The 19539-nt window shown below is 44.9% G+C and overlaps 1 protein-coding gene across 1 annotated transcript; it reads left to right on the top strand.

Moving 5' to 3' along the window:
• Positions 1 to 11677: 11677 nt before the first annotated feature.
• Positions 11678 to 12999, top strand: LOC124648315 (protein trichome birefringence-like 20). Its single transcript, XM_047188104.1, has 2 exons — positions 11678 to 12139; positions 12241 to 12999. The coding sequence occupies exons 1-2, from the start codon at positions 11678 to 11680 to the stop codon at positions 12997 to 12999; spliced, it is 1221 nt and encodes a 406-aa protein (XP_047044060.1).
• Positions 13000 to 19539: the final 6540 nt, after the last annotated feature.

Here is a 19539-nt window from a genome sequence, read left to right on the forward strand (position 1 = left end):
CATGATCATCTATTAATCAACAAGCTAGTTTATACAAGAGGCTCACTAGGGACTCCTTGTTGTTTACATAACACACATGTATCAATGTTTCGGTTAATACAATTATAGCATGGTATGCAAATATTTATCATAAACACAAAGATATATTATAATAACCACTTTATTATTGCTTCTTGGGCATATCTCCAACATGGTGTCGTGTTTTCCCGTGGAAGAGAGTGGAGTGGTAGGTGGATGAGTGAGTGGAGGGCCAGGTGGGCCCTCACCACAGGGCGGTGCGCCCCCCTTGCTGGCCGCGCCAGCACATGGGGTGCAGCCCTGGGGTGCCCCACTGGTCAGCCCCAAGCACTCCCATGTTGCATTTTAAAAAATAGGACCAGTGGTATAATTTTTATAATTTTTTTAAAACTTCGAAAAATGCACATTTCTGGGTGTTAAAATAACTATTTCAGGGCAGAAAAAGATTTTCAAAATTTTAAACAACTAAAGCATCTTGCAAAACAAGTAGTACTACAGCAAGTAAAACAAGTGGAGAAAGAAAGAAATGTTGTTTAGCGCTTCCATGCATTTAAAATACACCTGTTTACAAGGTTGATCAAGTCTTGCTACCAAATAAATTTTACATGACATAAGAAGAGATAAACTTCAAATCAATCATGTTACCTTATATTGTATTGATATGGATCCAATCACAATAGTTTGATATCCTTCTTTAGGCTCATATATAGGACAATCAATAACTCCCACTTTGATAGTTCTCAAATTAGAAATTGTATTAACTCCATATACTTTATCAATCCTCTTGGGAAAATAAACAGTATGTTCCTTGTCATCAACATTGAAAGTGACTTTTCCTTTATTGCAATCAATAACAGCCCTACAGTGTTAAGAAAAGGTCTTCCAAGAATAATAGACATGTTATCATCTTCAGGCATTTCCAACACAACAAAATCAGTTTATATTAAGCAATTATTAGTAACTTGAACAGGAACATCCTCACATATACCAACAGAAACAGTAGTAGATTTATCAGCCATTTGCAAAGATATATCGGTTGGTATCAACTTATCTAAATCAAGTCTATTGTAAAGGGAAAAAGGCATCACACTAACTCCTGCTCCCAAATCACATAGAGCAGTTCTAACATAATTATTCTTGATGGAACAAGGGATAGTTGGTATACCTGGGTCTCCCAGCTTCTTTGGAACCTTGCCATTAAAAGAATAATTAGCAAGCATAGTGGAAATCTCCTCATTAGGAATTTTCCTTTTGTTAGAGACAATATCTTCCATATACTTTGAATAAGGAGGCAATTTAATAGCATCGAGTCAAAGGGATTTGCAAAAACAAAGGTTTCATCCAATCACAAAATTTATTATAGTGTTCTTCCTCCTTTGATTTTAGTTTCTTAACAGGAAAAGGCATTTGCTTTTGAACCCAAGGTTCTCTTTCATTACCATGTTTCTTAGCAATTAATAAAATCTTCTTTAGTGTACTTTTTATTCTTAGCATGCTTTTCAGGTTCATTTTCAATCTCTTCTTTATCAGTAACATCATTCTTATCATTATCTTTATCATGTTCATTACCACTTTCAGTTTCAGCATCAGAAATAGAAATACTATTAGGATCATTAACAGGTTCAAAAGATTCTACAACAGTTTTATGTTTTTTCTTCTTTTTCTTAGAAGGACCACTAGTTTCTTTAGTTCGTTGAGAATCTTGTTCAACTCTTTTGGGATGCCTCTCAGGATATAGAGGATCCTGAGTAGAAACACCACCTCTAGTTGTTACTTCATAAGCATGTTTTTCTTTATGAGTATTTTTTAGCAAGTCATTTTGCACTTTAGTAAGTTGATCAATTTGAGTTTGAAACATATGAAAATGTTTAACAAGCATCTTAACATCATTGGAGGTTCTCTCCACAATATCATGCAATTTACTAATAGCTTGAGAATTTTCCATTAGATGATTCTCTACTCTCATATTAAAGTTATCTTGCTTAACAACATAATTATCAAATTCATCTAAACATTGATCGGGAGGTTTTGAGTAAGGAATGTCTCCTTTATCAAAGCGTTGAAGAGAATGTACCTCAATCGTGGATGAAGGGGGAGTTATCTTACATAAATCTTCTATAGGAGGTAAATTTTCACATCTTCAGATCTAATACCTTTCTCTTTAAGAGACTTCTTGGCTTCCCTCATATCTTCATCATTTAATTTAATCATACCCCTCTTCTTCAATATTGGTGTTGGGGTTGGTTCAGGTGTAGTCTAATCATCATGATTTTGGCTTATTCTAGCCAATAATTCTTCGACTTCGTGCGGAGTTCTTTTCCTGAAAACACAACCAGCACAACTATCCAGGTATGCCCTAGACTCAATGGTTAGTCCACTATAAAATATATCAAGTAAGTCATGCTTTTCCAAAACATATCCAGGCCGAGCTCTAATAAGAGAGCAAAACCTTGCCCAAGCTTCAGGCAATTTCTCCCCATCTTCCTGGTCAAAACTATAAATTTTCTGCAAAGCAATATGTTGAGCACTAGCGGGGAAATATTTTCGAAAGAAAACATCAAGCAAACAACTTGGACTATCAATAGAATCAGGAGGCAAATTATTATACCAAATTTTAGCATCATCCTTTAATGAGAAAGGAAAATTTTTAGCAACAAAATAAGTACGCTTCTTAATATCATCAGAAAACAACTACTCAAAGTAGAAAGCTCATTCATGTGCTCTACATCACTTTCTTTTTCAGTACCATAAAAAGGTGTTTTTTCAACAATAGATATATGAGATAAATCAAGAGAAAAATCATAATCCTTATCCTTAATGTTTATAGGAGATTTGGCAAATTTAGGATCAGGAGACAGTTTATATCTAACAGCATGTTGTGCAAGAAGCTTTTTAAGGTTACTTACACCAACAACGGATACTAGGCACTATGCCCTAACAGTCTTATGGCTATTACATGAAAAATCTCATCCAATCCCTACCATCCCCTTCAGCCTACAGTGGGGGAATTACTCACACATGGATGGGGGAATCATGGATGGTCGATGGAGAGGCGTCGATGGCGATGATGGCGATGATCTCCTCCAATTCCCCGTCCCGGCAGGGTGCCAGAACGGGGTTTCTGATCCCGAGACTGGGTTTCGCGATGGCGGCGGAGTTCTGGATGTCTTCTGGAAAAGTGGTCGAACCCCCTCGCGTTTTTAGGTCAAGGGCTTTAAGTAGTCTAGAGGGGAGCGTCGGAGGCTGGCCGAGGCGGCGTCACCATATGGCGGCGCGGCCCAGGGGCCCATCGCGCCGCCATGTGGTGTGCGCGCCTCGTGGCCCCCCTCCGTCACATCTTCTGGCTCCGCGGGTCTTCTGTAAAAATAGGCCCTTCGCAATTATTTCTGGGGATTTTCCTAAAAGTTGATTTTCTGCACAAAAATAAGACACGAGGGCAATTCTGCTGAAAACAGCGTTAGTCCGTGTTAGTTGTATCCAAAATACACAAATTAGAGGCAAAACAATAGCAAAAGTGTTCGGGAAAGTAGATACGTTTTGGACGTATCACTCCACCATAGATCAAACGGGATGGCCCAACAAGCTAATGGGCCGGCCCAAAAAACACAGGTGGGTCCCACTTTTCTGATAAAGGGTTGGCCCAGTTAGTATGTGGGGTCCGCCATATAGCAAATGGGCTGGCCCAACAAGATAGTGGGCCGGCCCAATAAACAGGTGGGTCCCACTTTCATGTAACCGGGCCGGCCCATTTAGTAAGTGGGGTCCACCGTAAAGCAAGTGGGCTGGCCCAACAAGTTGGTGGGCCGGCCCAATAAACATGTGGGGCCCAATTTCCAGCTGACGGGCCGGCCAGTTAGTAAGTGGGGTCCACCACAAAAGCAATTGGGCTGGCCCAACAAGTTAGTGGGCCGGCCCTATAAGCTTGTGGGGGCCACTATCGTGCTAACGGGCCGGCCCAGTTAGTATGTGGGGCCCAGTTACTCATATTATTATTTTGCATCCTCATATCTCATTGATAAATTACTATTTGTCCACTACAACTTAAAAGAGAGAATAGTCAAGTGAACCCATGAACCCTAATCCACTTTTTATCATAAGAAACAGCTTTATATTGCCTTTATCTTGTTTTCTACTTGCAACACTATTTTAATTCGAAAATACAAAATATTTACTTTTCTTATTTGCATCCAAAACACCAAAAACAATCAACCCATTTACAGTTTTTACTTAGTTACTTTATTTCATCTAGTTTTACTTGCTTTATTTTTACTTGTGTTTCATTTACTTATGCGAACTTGTGCTTGACAACCACATGGTGGAGTTGGGGACATAAGGCTTTTATTTTACTTGCAAGATTGCTAGAAGAAGAGAGAAGATAATACTCTTTGTCTTGTTCCTCGAGAGTTTGATATAAACCCTCGAATCACCCTTGTGTGGAAAATACTCTGCTGATACAACACTCTGCACCTGGAGTCCCAACGTATCAAGATCTTTTTGGCGTTGTTGCTCGGGAATAATCAAGACACTTCATCAAGCCCGTCGACCGTCATCAGTGACACGACAAGCAGGAAACACATGGTGGTAACACTACTATATTTGGTGGTGCTGGCCAAGATCCACGGAGGAGGAGCGGTGGATGGTCGAAGGTCCCTAGAGGAGATTGGGGGTTGCACGGTTGAGGTCCCTAGAAGAGATATAGAGGCGGCATCGTGGGTTGCTATGGGCCTAGTTCAAGTCTTTGGGAGCGGAGGCGGTCGTGCTATGGTTGTTAGCTTGAAGTTGAGAGACAGCGACAATGGTCACGAATGGGGCAGGAGGACCCTCTACGGTGCGGTAGGTGGTAGGTGGACTGAGTGTGCGGTTCTTGGTGTGCGGGAAGTGGAAGACGAAAGGGGCGCTCTCGACCATGCAGGTGTTCGTGTACGTCGACTTTACACCAACGATGGCCAGGTGTTGCTGCGACGGTATGTGCCAACACAAAAAAGGTTGCCCCAATCCGGTGGGTAGTGATACGTTGTAAATGTATCTATAATTTTTTATGCTCCATGCTTGTTTTACACCAATTCCTATATGTTTTGCTCACACTTCGTTGCACTTTTATACATTTTCCGGCACTAACCTATTAACAAGATGCCATAGTGCCAGTTCCATGTTTTCTGTTGTTTTGTATTTCAGAAAAGTTGTACAGGAAATATTTTTGGAATTGGACGAAACAAAAGCCGAAGTCAATATTTTTCGGTACAAAGAGAGAGTCCAGGGGGACGAAGAAGAGGCACAGGGCGGCCAGACCATGCCTTGGCGCGGCCTGGCGTGGGCCTGCGCCAAGGGGTGGTGTGGGCCCCCTGGCCTCCACTGACCTCGCCCTTCCGCCTATTTATTCACGATCTCGGGAAAACCTAAACACCCGAGCCTCCATCCACGAAAATTTCTATCACGGCCGCCATTGCAGACCCTAGCTCGGGAGGGTTCTGAAGCTCTTCCCGGCACCCTTCCGGAGGGGGAGATCATCGCCGGAGGCCTCTACATGGCCATGCCTGCCTCCGAAGTGATGCGCGAGTAGTTCATCCCTAGACTATGGGTCCATAGCAGTAGCTACATGGTTGTATTCTCCAATTTGTGCCTCATGTTTAGATCTTGTGAGCTGCATAACATGATCAAGATCATCCTTATGCAATGCTACATGTTGTGTTTGATGGGATCTGATGAATACTGAATACTATGTTGAGATCGATTATATACTTGTCATATGTTATTTGTGATCTTGCATGCTCTCCGTTGCTAGTAGATACTCTGGCCAAGTAAATGCTTGTGACTCCAAGAGGGAGTATATATGCTCGATAGTAGGTTCTTGCCTCTAGTTTTCTGGAAGAGTGACAATAATTTCTAAGATTGTAGATGTGTTGTTGCTACTAGAGAGAAAACAACAATGTTTTATCCGAAGGTAATTCTATTATTTACTGTACACACATTGCTTAATGCGGTAATATGTTGCTTGCAACTTAATACTGGAAGGGGTTCGGACGATAACCGGAAGGTGGATTATTAGTCATAGACGCAGTTGAATTACGGTCTATGTATTATGTTGTAATGCCCAAACGAATCTCATAGTAATCATCTTGTCATGTATCGTCACAGTCAATTGCCCAGTTGTAATTTGTTCACCCAACATGTTATTTATCTTTATGGAGAGACACCTCTAGTGAACTGTGGACCCCGTTCCTTTCCTTTACACAGATACATTTATCTACTGCAATCCTGTTCTGTTTACTTTCTGCAAGCACTATTCTCTTTAGTTCCACTTCAAACATCTCTTTCCACTCGACATGTTTAATCCTTTGTGTTCAGCAAAACCGGTGAGATTGACAACCTCACTGCAAGTTCGGGCAAAGTATTTTGGTTGTGTTGTGTGCAGGTTCCATGTTGTTGCTGATGCCGGTAGTGCGCCCTGCCAATAGTCAGCTAGCAACACATTCAGAAGTCACGCCTTTCTCCTACTGGTCGATTAAACCTTGGTTTCTTACTGAGGGGAAACTTGCTGTTGTGCTCATCACACCTTCCTCTTGGGGTTCCCCAACGTGATTGCCAACTTCCACGGCAGCACCATCAGGTAGCGACAGAGGTCTACAACAATAAGGACGAATGTTGTGCCCATCTTCGTTCTGTGCCGCAACGACAACGCATGTGTGTGCCATTTCCCTCCACGTCGTCGATATCTCGCCGAGGCAGTTTTCACCGAAGGCTAAGTTCAAAGCCAGATCAGCGTGATGGCATAGCTCTTGACCGTTCCTCCATTGGGAGCATCAGGTTTGGAGACACAACTTGGAGTTTCTCGGTGGCACTCCCCCGGTGCTCGCTGTTACCCAAGGTGTCTCTTCAAGAGTGCCATGTGCGGCGTCATCAGTGAGTCCAAGCCGAAGCCTTTCTCGGGACCGACCAAGTTCCACCATCTATTTTGCCACCTCATTTTAGGCAATTATGGGTGGATGGTGTGTCGACAAGGGGATCTCAATTGGATGCGTTGATCTTCAAAGGTGACCGATGTTGGTCGAGACGTGGCTTTGTTGCTCTTCTTAGTGTAGACGCTCTTGTGTCATAGTTATATGTCTGTGGTGGTTGTCTTTAGCCTGGAGTGGAGTTTGTACTAGGCAGTTGTTCGTAACAAGTGATAGTCGTCTTGTATTTATTTGCCACCTTCTATTTAAAAAATGGTACGCTTAGTATCACTCTCGAAAAATCCAATTTTATGTGTCCTTGGTTAGGGAACGCCGTCAAGAGGGCAAGTTTCATAGTCTACATCAAATGTTGTCCAATAAGATGTATTGGTTTTATTTTTATAAATCTAAAAAATTGTATACAAATTATTCTTTTTCAAATTCCTATTAACAGTGGGAAAAATCTATGAATATATTTCAAACCCGTGCATATTTTTTTAACTTGTCAATAAACTTTTCTACTCCCTCCATCCATCAAAGGATGTCTCAACTTTAGATAAATTTGGATGTATTTAGATATTAAAAATAAGCGTATACATCTAAATTTTGAAAAAAAAACATGCTTTTATAAATGGATGGAGTAATTTGATTTGCTTGCATTTGCCTGCAAAATAGAGAGGGGCTAAAGACTCCTTTTTCAATGTTATTAGAAAAACCGAGTACAACGTCACTCTGTCAAAAAAAAATATGTCACATACTGGTCTAAATTCAAATATATGTGCAACATATTTTTATTAACTGAATAAGTATATAGAGTAGATTTTTTTGAAAATTCGTATATAGGTTATATGTAGTAGATCAGAGGTAGTCAAAACAAATCCCAGAATTTTAGGGTGAGCGACGGCCCACCGGGCCCACCCTCTGGGTCCGCCCAGGGACGGTAGACTGGATTGCCGGAGTACTATTTGTTTGCAATAAGATCACCCTCAAAAGAAAAAAAGAATTTGTTTGCAACAAGAACGCTTCACGTCTTCACCCGCTCGTGTCTTCTGTGCGGTTTCTCCGCCTTTGAACCCGGATCGTGTTTTATGTGCGTGTTCTCTGCTATGTACGCCATCTTCATTATGAAGTGCTCTCCCGAGTCCCGAGTCACTAAAAGAAATATTGCTACTTGATTATAAGTAGACCATCAATTTGACTAACATAATAGGAGTATAAATTATGTACGTAGCATAAAATTATTTCATTAGAAAGTAGAACGTCTAAAGTTTCTAATGATATATGTTTTGTAATATATATATATTGTATCACGTTGGTTAAATTTACGATCTAGAGAAACACGCCAGTCTTATAATTCCTAACAGAGAAGTAGCTCTGGACCGTTAGTAATTTAGATATTTGCAATATTATTCCATCAATGCATGCAGATTATTTGCAACATTTTCCCATTGATCCGTGCAAAAGTGAGATCAAAAAATCTTTACTATTAAATTGGAATAGGTGACTGCTTGGTGTCACACTTGGGCCAGTTTTATATGGGCCAAACCCAAAAACAACAAGTCAAAAGTTGGACAAGGATATGGTGTCCATGTCGGCTTAAACCAAGGATATTATTAAACAGGCCGGCTTAAATAGCTTCGAGTTGTAGCAAGACACCATATCCTTGGTTTCCAGTTCGAATATGACACGATATCTCTGGTGTGTATCCTTGGATTTGAGTTGGACTATGACACGAAGTTCCATGGAACACTAAGAAGTTCATTTCCTATTAATCACAATGGTACAGCACCGGTACAACAGACCATGTAACATTAAACAAGGCAGCACTGAAAAACAATCTGCTTTGTACCATCGCACGGAACGAAGAAATTTTGTCCCACCTCGTCTAACTCTAGAATCATTTTAGCCTGAAACAGCACGGAACAAACAGTTTCTTTAACGTTTTCTTTACGCACGAACGACGACGGTTTTTTTCACAGACCAACTTTTATATACACCCGTGCGGCGTGCCTGGGTAGTGTGGGTAGCTGGTTTTATTGTCGCTGGCCATATGGAACGCTATGTATGATCCGATTTTGTTCGCTCAGCGGAAAAAATCCATCCAAGGGGAGCCGATTTTTTTGACGGGTGAACAGTTTTTTTTACCTACCAACACCACCAATCCCCATATAATTGCAGTCCAGGAATCGATATCTATCGGCAACGACAACTAAATGTAATAACTGCCCTTCACCCCTTCTCCGTCACTTGACATCGCGGAGGTTGGCGCCTACAGAAGGGGAACCTCGCTGAGCTCCATGAGCTACAGCATGGACGGACTGGTATTTTGGTAAGCCCTGCACGCGCTGGCCGTGCGGAAGGCAACTGCTGGGACGCCGAGGTGTCGTATGTCACTTGTATGGGCCTCGTCAATTGACGTCGTCTGTGGGAAGCGCGACGACTGTATTTCGTTATCCATGTGGACCTCATCATCAACGACGCTGAGAATTTCGAGTTCATCAACAACATCTTCAACAAGATCGGGTGATCAGGAATTTCGGATCGCATCCGGGCACTTAATTATCGATAGGCGGCAGCTTCGTCCAGCTTCCGCACCCGGGAAAAGGCACCGCATCACCGGATCAGGCTCTTTCGGTCGTATTAAATCAAGCATCAAACCACGGGTTGAAGTTCCAAAACAAAAAGTAGAATTTTTTTGACAACAATCAGGAGATGGATGGCGAGGGGATGGACGGATTGAGCCCTACTATGAGCTTGCCGCTGTTGTGTCAAGAAAAATCTTGAGCTCGGCAGCCTTCCGTTCGCTGGCATCAGCTTGTCCTTGGGCGGGTACTTCGTGTCCCCGCTGGCGGCCAGGTTCCATTTAGAGCAAGTACAATAGAGTCCAGTCAGCTGGCTATAAGACATTAAATAATATATCTTAGATGAGTTGGAGGAGAGAGAAGGGGAGAGAGAAGAGAGGTGGGCTACTATGCAATAGCCAGCTCTTGCACGTGCTCCTAGACACTTTGTGAGAGTGAAAGGTGGGCCATATGTTAGTAAAGTAGTCTATTCTTATAGCCAACTATTATACATGTTAGCTATATGGTGACTACAAATGACATGTCATCTTGTTATAGCCAACAGTTGGCTATACTATTGGAATTGCTCTTAGCAGCGTGGTCATCGGGATTGCCGAGGGCATGTTCATGCCATAACTGCCTTCAATCATCGTGATTCCCGACTCCCGAGGGTGTTTTCTCATTGTCTGGGTACACCCCTGCGCTCTTTGTGCACATACAGACATACCCAAGGGCGCTGAGAGGGTGCAGATGGAGACGGCAAGCATAGTCCAGCTCAAGTCAAACACACTTTGATGCGCAGGAGATCAAATGTGATGTCTTTGCAGTGAGAGCAGCGCTATTGGCCATAAGGGTTCCGGCTTGATCGTCGCTAGGACGTACTTTGCGTCTTTGCCTTCCTGGAAGAAACGAGTTCTCTGAAGAAATATAAAAGGTACAGAGGAGGTCAAGGAATAGCCGGCCAGATGGTTCTGGATGGAGAAGCATGTGTCATGTACGTTATGGAGGAGCTCAATATTGCATATGCGCATGTACAAACCAGAAGAATGGATAGATCTTCCAATGGTTCTAAGTACCATATATATGGATCACAAGGTGGAGGACGCTTTATTGGGGGAGAATAATCGTAGGTGCAAGCCAACTTGAAACTGGACAACCCAACTTGTAAATCATATAAGATGATGTATGACCCGGCTAAAAATCGAAATTCCTTCTCCGTAGCAAAAATGTTTAGGAAAAAAATTGTGACGCTGGCAAAAAAAAAGTTGCGTGTTTTGTAAGGATTGGATGCCATCGAGTCACCGGACGGTTGAGAGATGACAAAAAAGTACCCTAAACGAGGTCTACAGTAAGACTCAAAAAGACAACTAAGCTTCGACTTTTTTAGTTTGCTGTAGCTGATTCCATGAGGCCTATCCTATGGAATATCCTATTGATTTGTGTTCAATGACACAAATATAACGATACATCATTTATATATAAACATCTCATTACGCAAATCCACAAGCTAATGTCATACCATCTCATGAGTTCTAATGACCATTTGTCATAATTAGGATATGTTTATATTTCTCCAATAAAACATGGGTCTGTAATTATCATGCATACATGTGAGGACAAATAAAATTAAAAGCCCGTAGCAACGCACGGGCATTCAACTAGTATTTAATAACAGGTGAAAAAGATTTCTTTGACCCTGTTATGTGGAAGAGTATTTATGAAGAAAAATCTGTTGTTAATCATGCGATGCATGTTGACTTGTGATTTTTTAATTAGCAAGATTTTTTCCATTGATGCATTCAAGTTATTTGCAGTATTTGATCTTTTCATTGATGCATGCACAAACCGAAAAATCCGTATTGAAATCTTATGCATGCAATATTTGCTACACAATTAATTAGCTGGCAATGTTTTTTTTGGTACTCAGTCAGCATTAATGATAATGAAGCAGTAGTGACAGCAGTATATCCCCCTCAAACCGCCGTCACGTGATTGACTGGCACAGAGTGCTGACCAGAACAAGGAAGTACCGCAGCACAGAACAATTAACCACCGTTTGCCACATATCCTCGGATTAACCAGGGACGAGCAGCTACTGCTTTTAACGTCCTGCCTGCACCAGTAGCACTGGCTGCTAAACGCATGAAGCTCTTTGGGAAGCAGCCGATGCAGAAGCTCCGGCTGGTTAACCCTACGGCCCTGTTCCTCCCGGCGATCGTCCTCGTCCTCTTCGTCGTCACTACGCGCCTCCCAGGTACTTTCTTCGGCGCCGGCATCCCCACGATCCCTTGTTCTGGCTATCCTCCAGTCATCAGGAACTCCACTTCTGCTGTTGCCGGCCGGGTGCCCAAGGGATGCGACATCTTCCGGGGCGAGTGGGTGCCGGACGACGCCGCGCCCTACTACACGAACCGCAGCTGCGCGCTGATCGAGGAGCACCAGAACTGCATGAAGTACGGCCGCCCGGACCTCGGGTTCCTCAAGTGGCGGTGGCGGCCGGAGGGGTGCGAGCTCCCGCGGTTCGACGCGGCGGGGTTCTTGCACGCAGTCAGGAACCGGTCCATGGTGTTCGTCGGGGATTCGCTCGCCAGGAACCACATGCAGTCCCTCATGTGCCTCCTTTCTAAGGTACTCTAATCATCATAGATGAATCTTAGAAGCTTTGAATTCATCTCAAATTTCAGTTGATTGGAATGGGAGATTTGATCAATTTGCTTGTTAATTTACAGGTGGAGTACCCGAAGGACATCTCCCCGACGAAGAACCAACCAGCGGTGACAATGTACTACGAGTCGCACGACTTCACCCTCTCCATCTTTCGCTCGCTGTTCCTCGTCAAGTCGAACCATTCTTCGAGCGACGGGCCGTGGAACCTGTACCTGGACGAGCCGGATGACGGCTGGCTGCCGTTCGTGTCCGGCTACGACTACATCGTCATCTCGGGGGCGACCTGGTTCTCGCACCCGTCCATGTTCTACGACGCCGGCGGCCGCCTCGTCGGCTGCCAGTCCTGCGGCGTCCCCGGCGTGCCGGAGCTCGGGCAGCGCTACTCCCTGCGCGCCGCGTTCCGCACGGCGCTGCGCGCGATCGCGAACCTGGAGGGCTTCACCGGGACGGCCATCGTGCGGACGCTGACGGCGGCGTCGCACTTCGAGGGCGGGGACTGGGACAAGGGCGGCGACTGCCGGCGCACGCGGCCGTACGCGGGCAACGCGACACGTGTCGCGGGGAAGGAGCTCGACTTCTACACGGCGCAGGTGGAGGAGTTCAACGCGGCCAAGGAGGCGGCCAGGGGGAGAGGGGTGAGGATGATGCTCATGGACGCGACGGCGGCCATGGTGCTCCGGCCGGACGGGCACCCGAGCCGGTACGGCCACTGGGCGCACGAGAACGTGACGATGTACAACGACTGCGTGCACTGGTGCCTGCCCGGCCCCGTCGACGTGTGGAACCAGATGCTGCTCCAGATGCTACTCGCTGCATCGTAAATCCATGGATGCGCGCCCGTGTCTTGTGAAATCGCTGGCCTTGTTTCTGGTTTCTGCCTGCCAAAGCATTAAGAGCATCTCGAGTCCGGTCCCAAATCGTCCCTAAACGCCGCCGAATTAAGCGTTTCGGAGGTGTTTTGTCCGTGCCGCGTTTGGGGGACCTCGCTCCCCATCGCATCCGCCAAACAAAATTTTAAAAATTTAAAACTTGAGTGAGTTCATCCAAACTTGCTATATATTACATAGATTTGAACGAAATTCAATTAAATTTAAATTAAATTCTAATCTAGAAGTACTTGCAGCGGACAGAGGCGTCGTAGTACTGGTGGAAGTTGTACATGTCGTCGGTGACGACCTCCTGCTTAACGCGCTCGTCGGGATCGTCGACGGGCTCGTCCTTCACCAGGCCGCTTGGTCCAGCCTCGCCGTTGTCGGTGAGGTCCACGAGCGGCTTCCCGGTGTCGCGGATGGACATGGCGATCGCCGTGTCGAGGTTGCCCCTCCAGATGTCCTTCTCGTTCAACGACTCCAAGCACGCCGCTCGCAGCCCTGGGCAGTCCTCGGGGTCGTCGCTGCTCGCGATGAGCCCCTGCTGCCGCTCGTACTTCGCCAGCAGCGCCGCCTTCGTCGCTGCCTTGTCGTCCTGCTCCTCCTTCACCTCCGGCTTCGGGATGAGTAGGGCGCCGCCGCCGCGCCTTTGCTGCTGCCGGCTGCCGCTGCCGCCGCGCCTCGGATTGACGGGCGTCGTCGCGAACTCCGGCTCCTCCTTCACCTCACGCTTGGGGACGGTGTACGGTGCGGAGCGGTGCGACGAGGACGGCGTCGATCGGGCCGGCCGTGACGAGGAAGAGTTGGAGGAGGACGAGTACGTCCTCCTCGGCTGCCAGCGCGCTGAGGGAGACGGTGGCGGTGAGGACGGCGCCTCCAACATTGGAGCGTCGTTGTGGATGTCGTCGATGACGTTCTCGAGGGTGCGCCCCGAACGCCCCAGAACGGGGATGCGCCCATCCTTGTTCCAGCTGTTCGGCCGGCCGACGAGGCCAGTGGTGCTGTTCATCTCCATGTCGTACTGCGCCTGGAAGTAGGTGACCCACCAGGCGTCGTTGCCGGTGGCCGCCCAGGTCGGATCGGCCCGCTCGTCGGCGTCGAGTGCAGACCGGCGGGCCCTGATGGAGTCCCTCCAACGCTCCGTGCCAGGCGACGGCGGCGGCGGGATGCCTATGCCGTTGACGGTCATCCTCCACCCGCCGCTGCTTGGTAGGCGCATGTCCGGCGGGACGGGATATCCCGCGCGGTACAACGTCCACCCCTCCGCCATGGTGAGGCTCGACATTGCGTAGCGGTTGGAGCGGCGAGGAGAAGATTTGGAAGCGGCGAGAGATTGGGATGAACAAGAACTGCATGGGCGCTCTTAATGTACAGCGGCGGCAGGCGAAGCGACAGGGGGTCGTTGGACGCAATAAACACCGACGCGGACGGCCACACGGCCATGCACGACGAGACGCGTCCCTACGTCGCCTGAAAAATCTGGGACACCATTAACGTCGCTTGACCAAAGATAGGCGACGAGATTTTAGGCTTCCGAGCCGATGGCGCGTCGGGCCTGCGTCTTTTCGCCTCGCTTTTCGTTGTGTCCGACGTGCCCGGAGCGTCCCCTGTGTAGCAGGGATGGGCTCGGTGCACCGGACACCGTATCGAGCCGCGCGGGACAAAAAGACGCTTTTAGGCGCGCGGCTGGAAACATGTTTTTATCCTGCGCGCCCCAAATCACTTTGAGGGACGATTTGGGATGCTCTAAAACTTCCATTTGTGAACATAGGCGCACACATTGTTTTGCCCATCCGTTCGGGACATAAATGAGTTGAATCTTCCTTTGGGTCGAAAACAATTTCGTGTTACAATTAAGCAATTTAACAATCCAATCATACTTAAGATCCTCCTCTTAATCACTTTCATCCTTTATGATCATATTATGCAAAATCGCATAGTACAAAAAGTAAAGAGAAAGTAAAGACATTGCTGAAAGTAAAAGCAAGGGGGGAAGAAAAACCGGGGGCAAATCCAAATAAAGCGAAAAATGACAAAAAAGAGAAGACAAAAGTAATTTGCTTTGTTGAGGAAAAGAAAGACTCACGGGATTTGCAGCTTCCCCAAACTTACCTGATTCCACCTTGTTGATAAAGACGGTGCCAGAAAATGTAATGATTGTTGCCTTGAAGATGATGATGTTCTCCGGTGGTGATGATGCGTCCGCGATGTGTTCTTGCAGCTGCCCGGCTACACTGCTAGAAAATGTTTTTGATGGCAACAACTTTATGTGTACCAATTTATTGGGGCTCAAGTGCAGAGTGTTGTAGCAAACGTCTTTTCCCTACAATGACGACTCAAGGGTTTATATCGAACTCTCGAATAACTGGCAAATAATTACTCCCCTTCTCCTCTTCAAGTAATCCACAAAACAAAATAAATTGCCTTGTGTCCCTAACTCCACTCTGTGGTTGTCAAGCACAAGCTTTTGTGTATTTAATAGGAAGAGTATAGTAAATAAATAAAAGTAAAAGAATCTATACTAGGTAATAAAATAAAAAATAAAGTAACTTTTTGGGTTTTGGATTATATTTGCTAAAGGTCAAAGTATGTTTGGATTTTGAAAATTAATCAGTAATGAAATTGTAGACGTTGATAAAAGTGTTGGATTGGTGTTTCTTATGATTAAAATTGGACATAGGCTCATGGTTTCACTTGTCTACTCTCTCATAAAGGTGTAATGGACTTAAACAATTTACAAGTTATATTATGTTGGTGGAATTTCATATTGTGAAATAAGTATTTGTATGTGCATTACGTCTTAACATAGAGATGATGCAACACATCTCTCGTATAACCCTCCAGAAAGAGAAAATTACAGGCAAAGTATTTAAGAATTAATAGAGTATAGCTTTAAGAACTTTGACATAATGTTTGGATCTCAAATATACTACCTTGATTTTACAACACAACCTAGAATGTCACTGGATAAAACTATAGCACATGTATCCACTTAATCCCTAGTGAGGCAACAAAAGAAAGGTAAAAACCAAAGTAGATCTTGAATTGTGTGTCACTATTCAATTACTACACCCATGTTACTCCCTAACACACACGTTCCCCCCAAATCTTTTGTAATACAAGTTAGATCAAAACAAATACTTAAGAAGGGATACATAATATTCATTTAATTATATATCTCACACAAAAGAGGATTCCAATCTCAAATATCAACTCATAGAAAAGAGATCCACCACAAAGGGGTTACATAGATGTCCATAATCATGTTGGGAAGCTCATATGGTGCTAATACAAGGATAGAACAAGAGAGAGAGATAGAACAAGCTACTGCCACAAACTCGTAGTTCAGAGGTGGACTACTCCCTTATCACCATGGTGGTATATCTTGTAGGGATAGGAGATCTCTTTGTCAGAGGCTCCGGCAGAGGTTTCCCCTCCAATCTTTGACCCGTCAAAGGTGTTGACTCTATTTTGGTGTTTCTGATCTATGTTCTGCCTCCTTTATGATACGAGGCGGGGTCCTTTATCTAGGGTTTTTTAGGTCAAGACCATCATTTGGGGATCTTGATGGACGGTTGAAGATGCACGAGGAGGTGGAACACCTACGTGGCCCGGCCAGGGGTGTGGGCCACGCCACCCATGGGCTTTCTGCCTTCCAGGCTCCATTTGCGTGATTCAAAAGCTTCATATCATCAATCTACGTAAAATACTAATCCTCGAAAAAGCCTAGGTCCATTTGATTCCGTATAAGTCCCTAAAAGTAGAAAATATACAAAACGGGAGATTCATGTTCTGCGGAGTTATAACCAAAATGAAGAGGATCATTGAAAAATTCCTCAAAACAATATAAGACATTGATATAACCTTATATGTGATGCAAATATGAAGGAATATGTGGCAATAAACTACAAAGTACATGTGCATCAACATCCTCAAGCTTAACACATGCTCGTCCCCGAGTACGAAGGTGATAAAAACACTACATGGACTATGAAGTTTGTTGGTTAGTTGAATATAACAAGTATTAGTACACAAGGTTAATGATTCAAACTTTAATGAACATCAATAGTCAAATGAGAATGAAGTGAAATTTATTGTTTAGTACAAAATTGTTCAACAATAAATCACAATGTGAAAAAACAAAAGAAAGCACCATGGACATTAAACATGTAAGTAATTTCAAGTGGTAAAGGAATCTTTCCTTCTTCTTTTTCTTTCTTTTCTTTTTCATTGGAACATATGTGGATATTGAAAGTAAGCGGAGAGTATATATGCGGACACTTTGATAGTAATAAAGAGTAAAACGAACTTTCAGGGATGTAACTCATGTCAACGATAGTGAAAATAAATATGGTTTTATGTGTTTGACCTCTTACAAGTTGGATTTCTCATGCCCCTTGGCACATGCACCCATGCCTCATGCTACACAACTTTAGATTACCATAGAAATAGACCTTCTTCGTATGCATATTGTTTTAACCAAGTATCACAAAGGGGTACCTCCATGCCTGTTATACAAATTTCCCATGGTGATTTAGGGAATCTCTTATTGGGGGTCCCTATATACCGGGAAGACAAGACAACAGACAAATAGACTCCTCTTGCAGTAATAGATTTTTTCGAGGATGTCCATGCTGAAATTTCCACCATGATTATTTTGCATGGCTCTTATCAGCCCAATGTTCTTCTCTAATATATATGCATACTCCATCCTTTTAGCATGATAACCCCTTTATTTCGCACAAGATGGTTACCCATAACCAAAAATTTAAACATGACAACAACTTAAATAAGTGCGATGTTGAAAGTGTTACCCATGTCAGCATGGTTCCTGCTTAACAACCTACTCATAATTTGTCAAACACATAACTTACATAATGAAAATCACAATAGTTTTTTAGACTACTTTCCGATGAGCTTTAATGTGGGGCCCCAGACTTACCAGTCTGGAACTCCTATTATGCATACAATTTCACAATCCCAAGATCATTCCATCGTGAATACATACCGAACTGATACCAGATTACATCATCCATTACAGTACCGAATTAAAGACATTAGGGAAGTCTTACATCATAGGCCATCAAGGCCGTAGTTCAACAAACAACAGCGGAAATAACTTGACTCCAAACAACGGTGGAACCCAAGTCAGGCCTTTACCCTACAGGCGACTGACTGGGAGAGCGTCCTAGTTCGCGTCTTCGGCGTCGTATTATTCTTGTTCGTATTACTCCTCTTGAAAGTCTGGCCAAGTAAATAGCCAGGACAACAATGCCAATGAGTACTTTTGAATGTACTCGCAAACCACCTTAGAGAGAAATAAAGGATATGCCGTATGGCAGTAGCAAGGAACAGGAACTAACTAGGGCGACAAGGAGCGAGAGGTAGTTCCTCTCGAGAGTATGACATCTCCATATATTTGTTGAAACCTTTTGGTAAACCATTTAGTTTGCAGACTAATAGGTAAGGATGACCCAACTTTCTTTCTGGCCATCCCATATGGCCGTCACAACCTTTCGGACTTTCCACCGTACTTCTCAGATACTTTTTCACCAGTCCCACTGGCATCATTTTCCCGAAACAATATTTTTAGAAAACACTTTGGGAAAACAAAACTCTTTAGTGCTAAGCAACAGCCTTCCCAACCGTTCATAACCGCGGACACGGCTACTCGAATAGTTTTCACTCTGCAGAGGTTGTACACTTTCCCCACAAGATCCGAATACTCATATTGTGGGCATCATCCATGCATAACAACATATGACACGACAAGTACCCGATTGTAGTTTTTCGCCTGCTCGCCTTAGCCTAAGACATGCCGCCTAGAGTTGTACCTCCCAACACTAGAGTCTGAGGGGTCTTTTACCTAGGAGTAGCAAATTCCCCGACCAGCTCGACCCTCTGGAATGTCGCCACCAACTGCGGGGCATTATTCAATGGGAGCTCATAGGTTGTACCCCTGCCATCTATCCGAGACGAAAAGGCGTCCCCAGTTCGTCGGGAAGGCCACAGTCGATAGGTGTCCATGCTAGGACTCGTGTGAAGCTACTCAAACAACAGGTGAACTTGTTCCTAAGTGATACTTTGATCGATGAGAACTTTATACTGCCTAAGTCCTTTTACTTATGCATGATTAGGTACGAAGAAGGAGCAAGCATCACACGAGGAGGAGAGGAGCAGCTAGACAAGGAGCTGGACATGAAGTTGGACATGGAGTTGGCCATGAAGTTGGACATGAAGACATCCCATGGAAGCGCGAGGGAGGAGAGGGAGGCATGCGCGAGGGAAGAAGACGAAGTCCAGGCCGGCGCCAGGCCCGGTCAGACCGGCCGCCACGCTAGCGCCCGGTCCCCAGACCGGTCCAACCGGACGCCACGCCGGGTCAGCCCGGCGCCGACGGGAACCTCAGCCGGTGCCATCCGGCGGGTGTACTGAGCCACCCGTCCCGCACCCGGTCACCACCCGGTCCCTGGCCCGGTTGAAACCAGACCA

This window comes from Lolium rigidum, chromosome 1 (genome assembly GCF_022539505.1).
Source record: "Lolium rigidum isolate FL_2022 chromosome 1, APGP_CSIRO_Lrig_0.1, whole genome shotgun sequence".
NCBI lineage: Eukaryota > Viridiplantae > Streptophyta > Magnoliopsida > Poales > Poaceae > Lolium > Lolium rigidum.

What these genes read in the sequence shown, in the direction of transcription:
- LOC124648315 (XM_047188104.1), top strand. Translation starts at nt 11,678, where the DNA reads ATGCAGAAGCTCCGGCTGGTTAACCCTACGGCCCTGTTCCTCCCGGCG. An exon ending in TCATGTGCCTCCTTTCTAAG is followed by an intron (nt 12,140 to 12,240) that starts GTACTCTAATCA and finishes GTTAATTTACAG; the next exon opens with GTGGAGTACCCGAAGGACAT.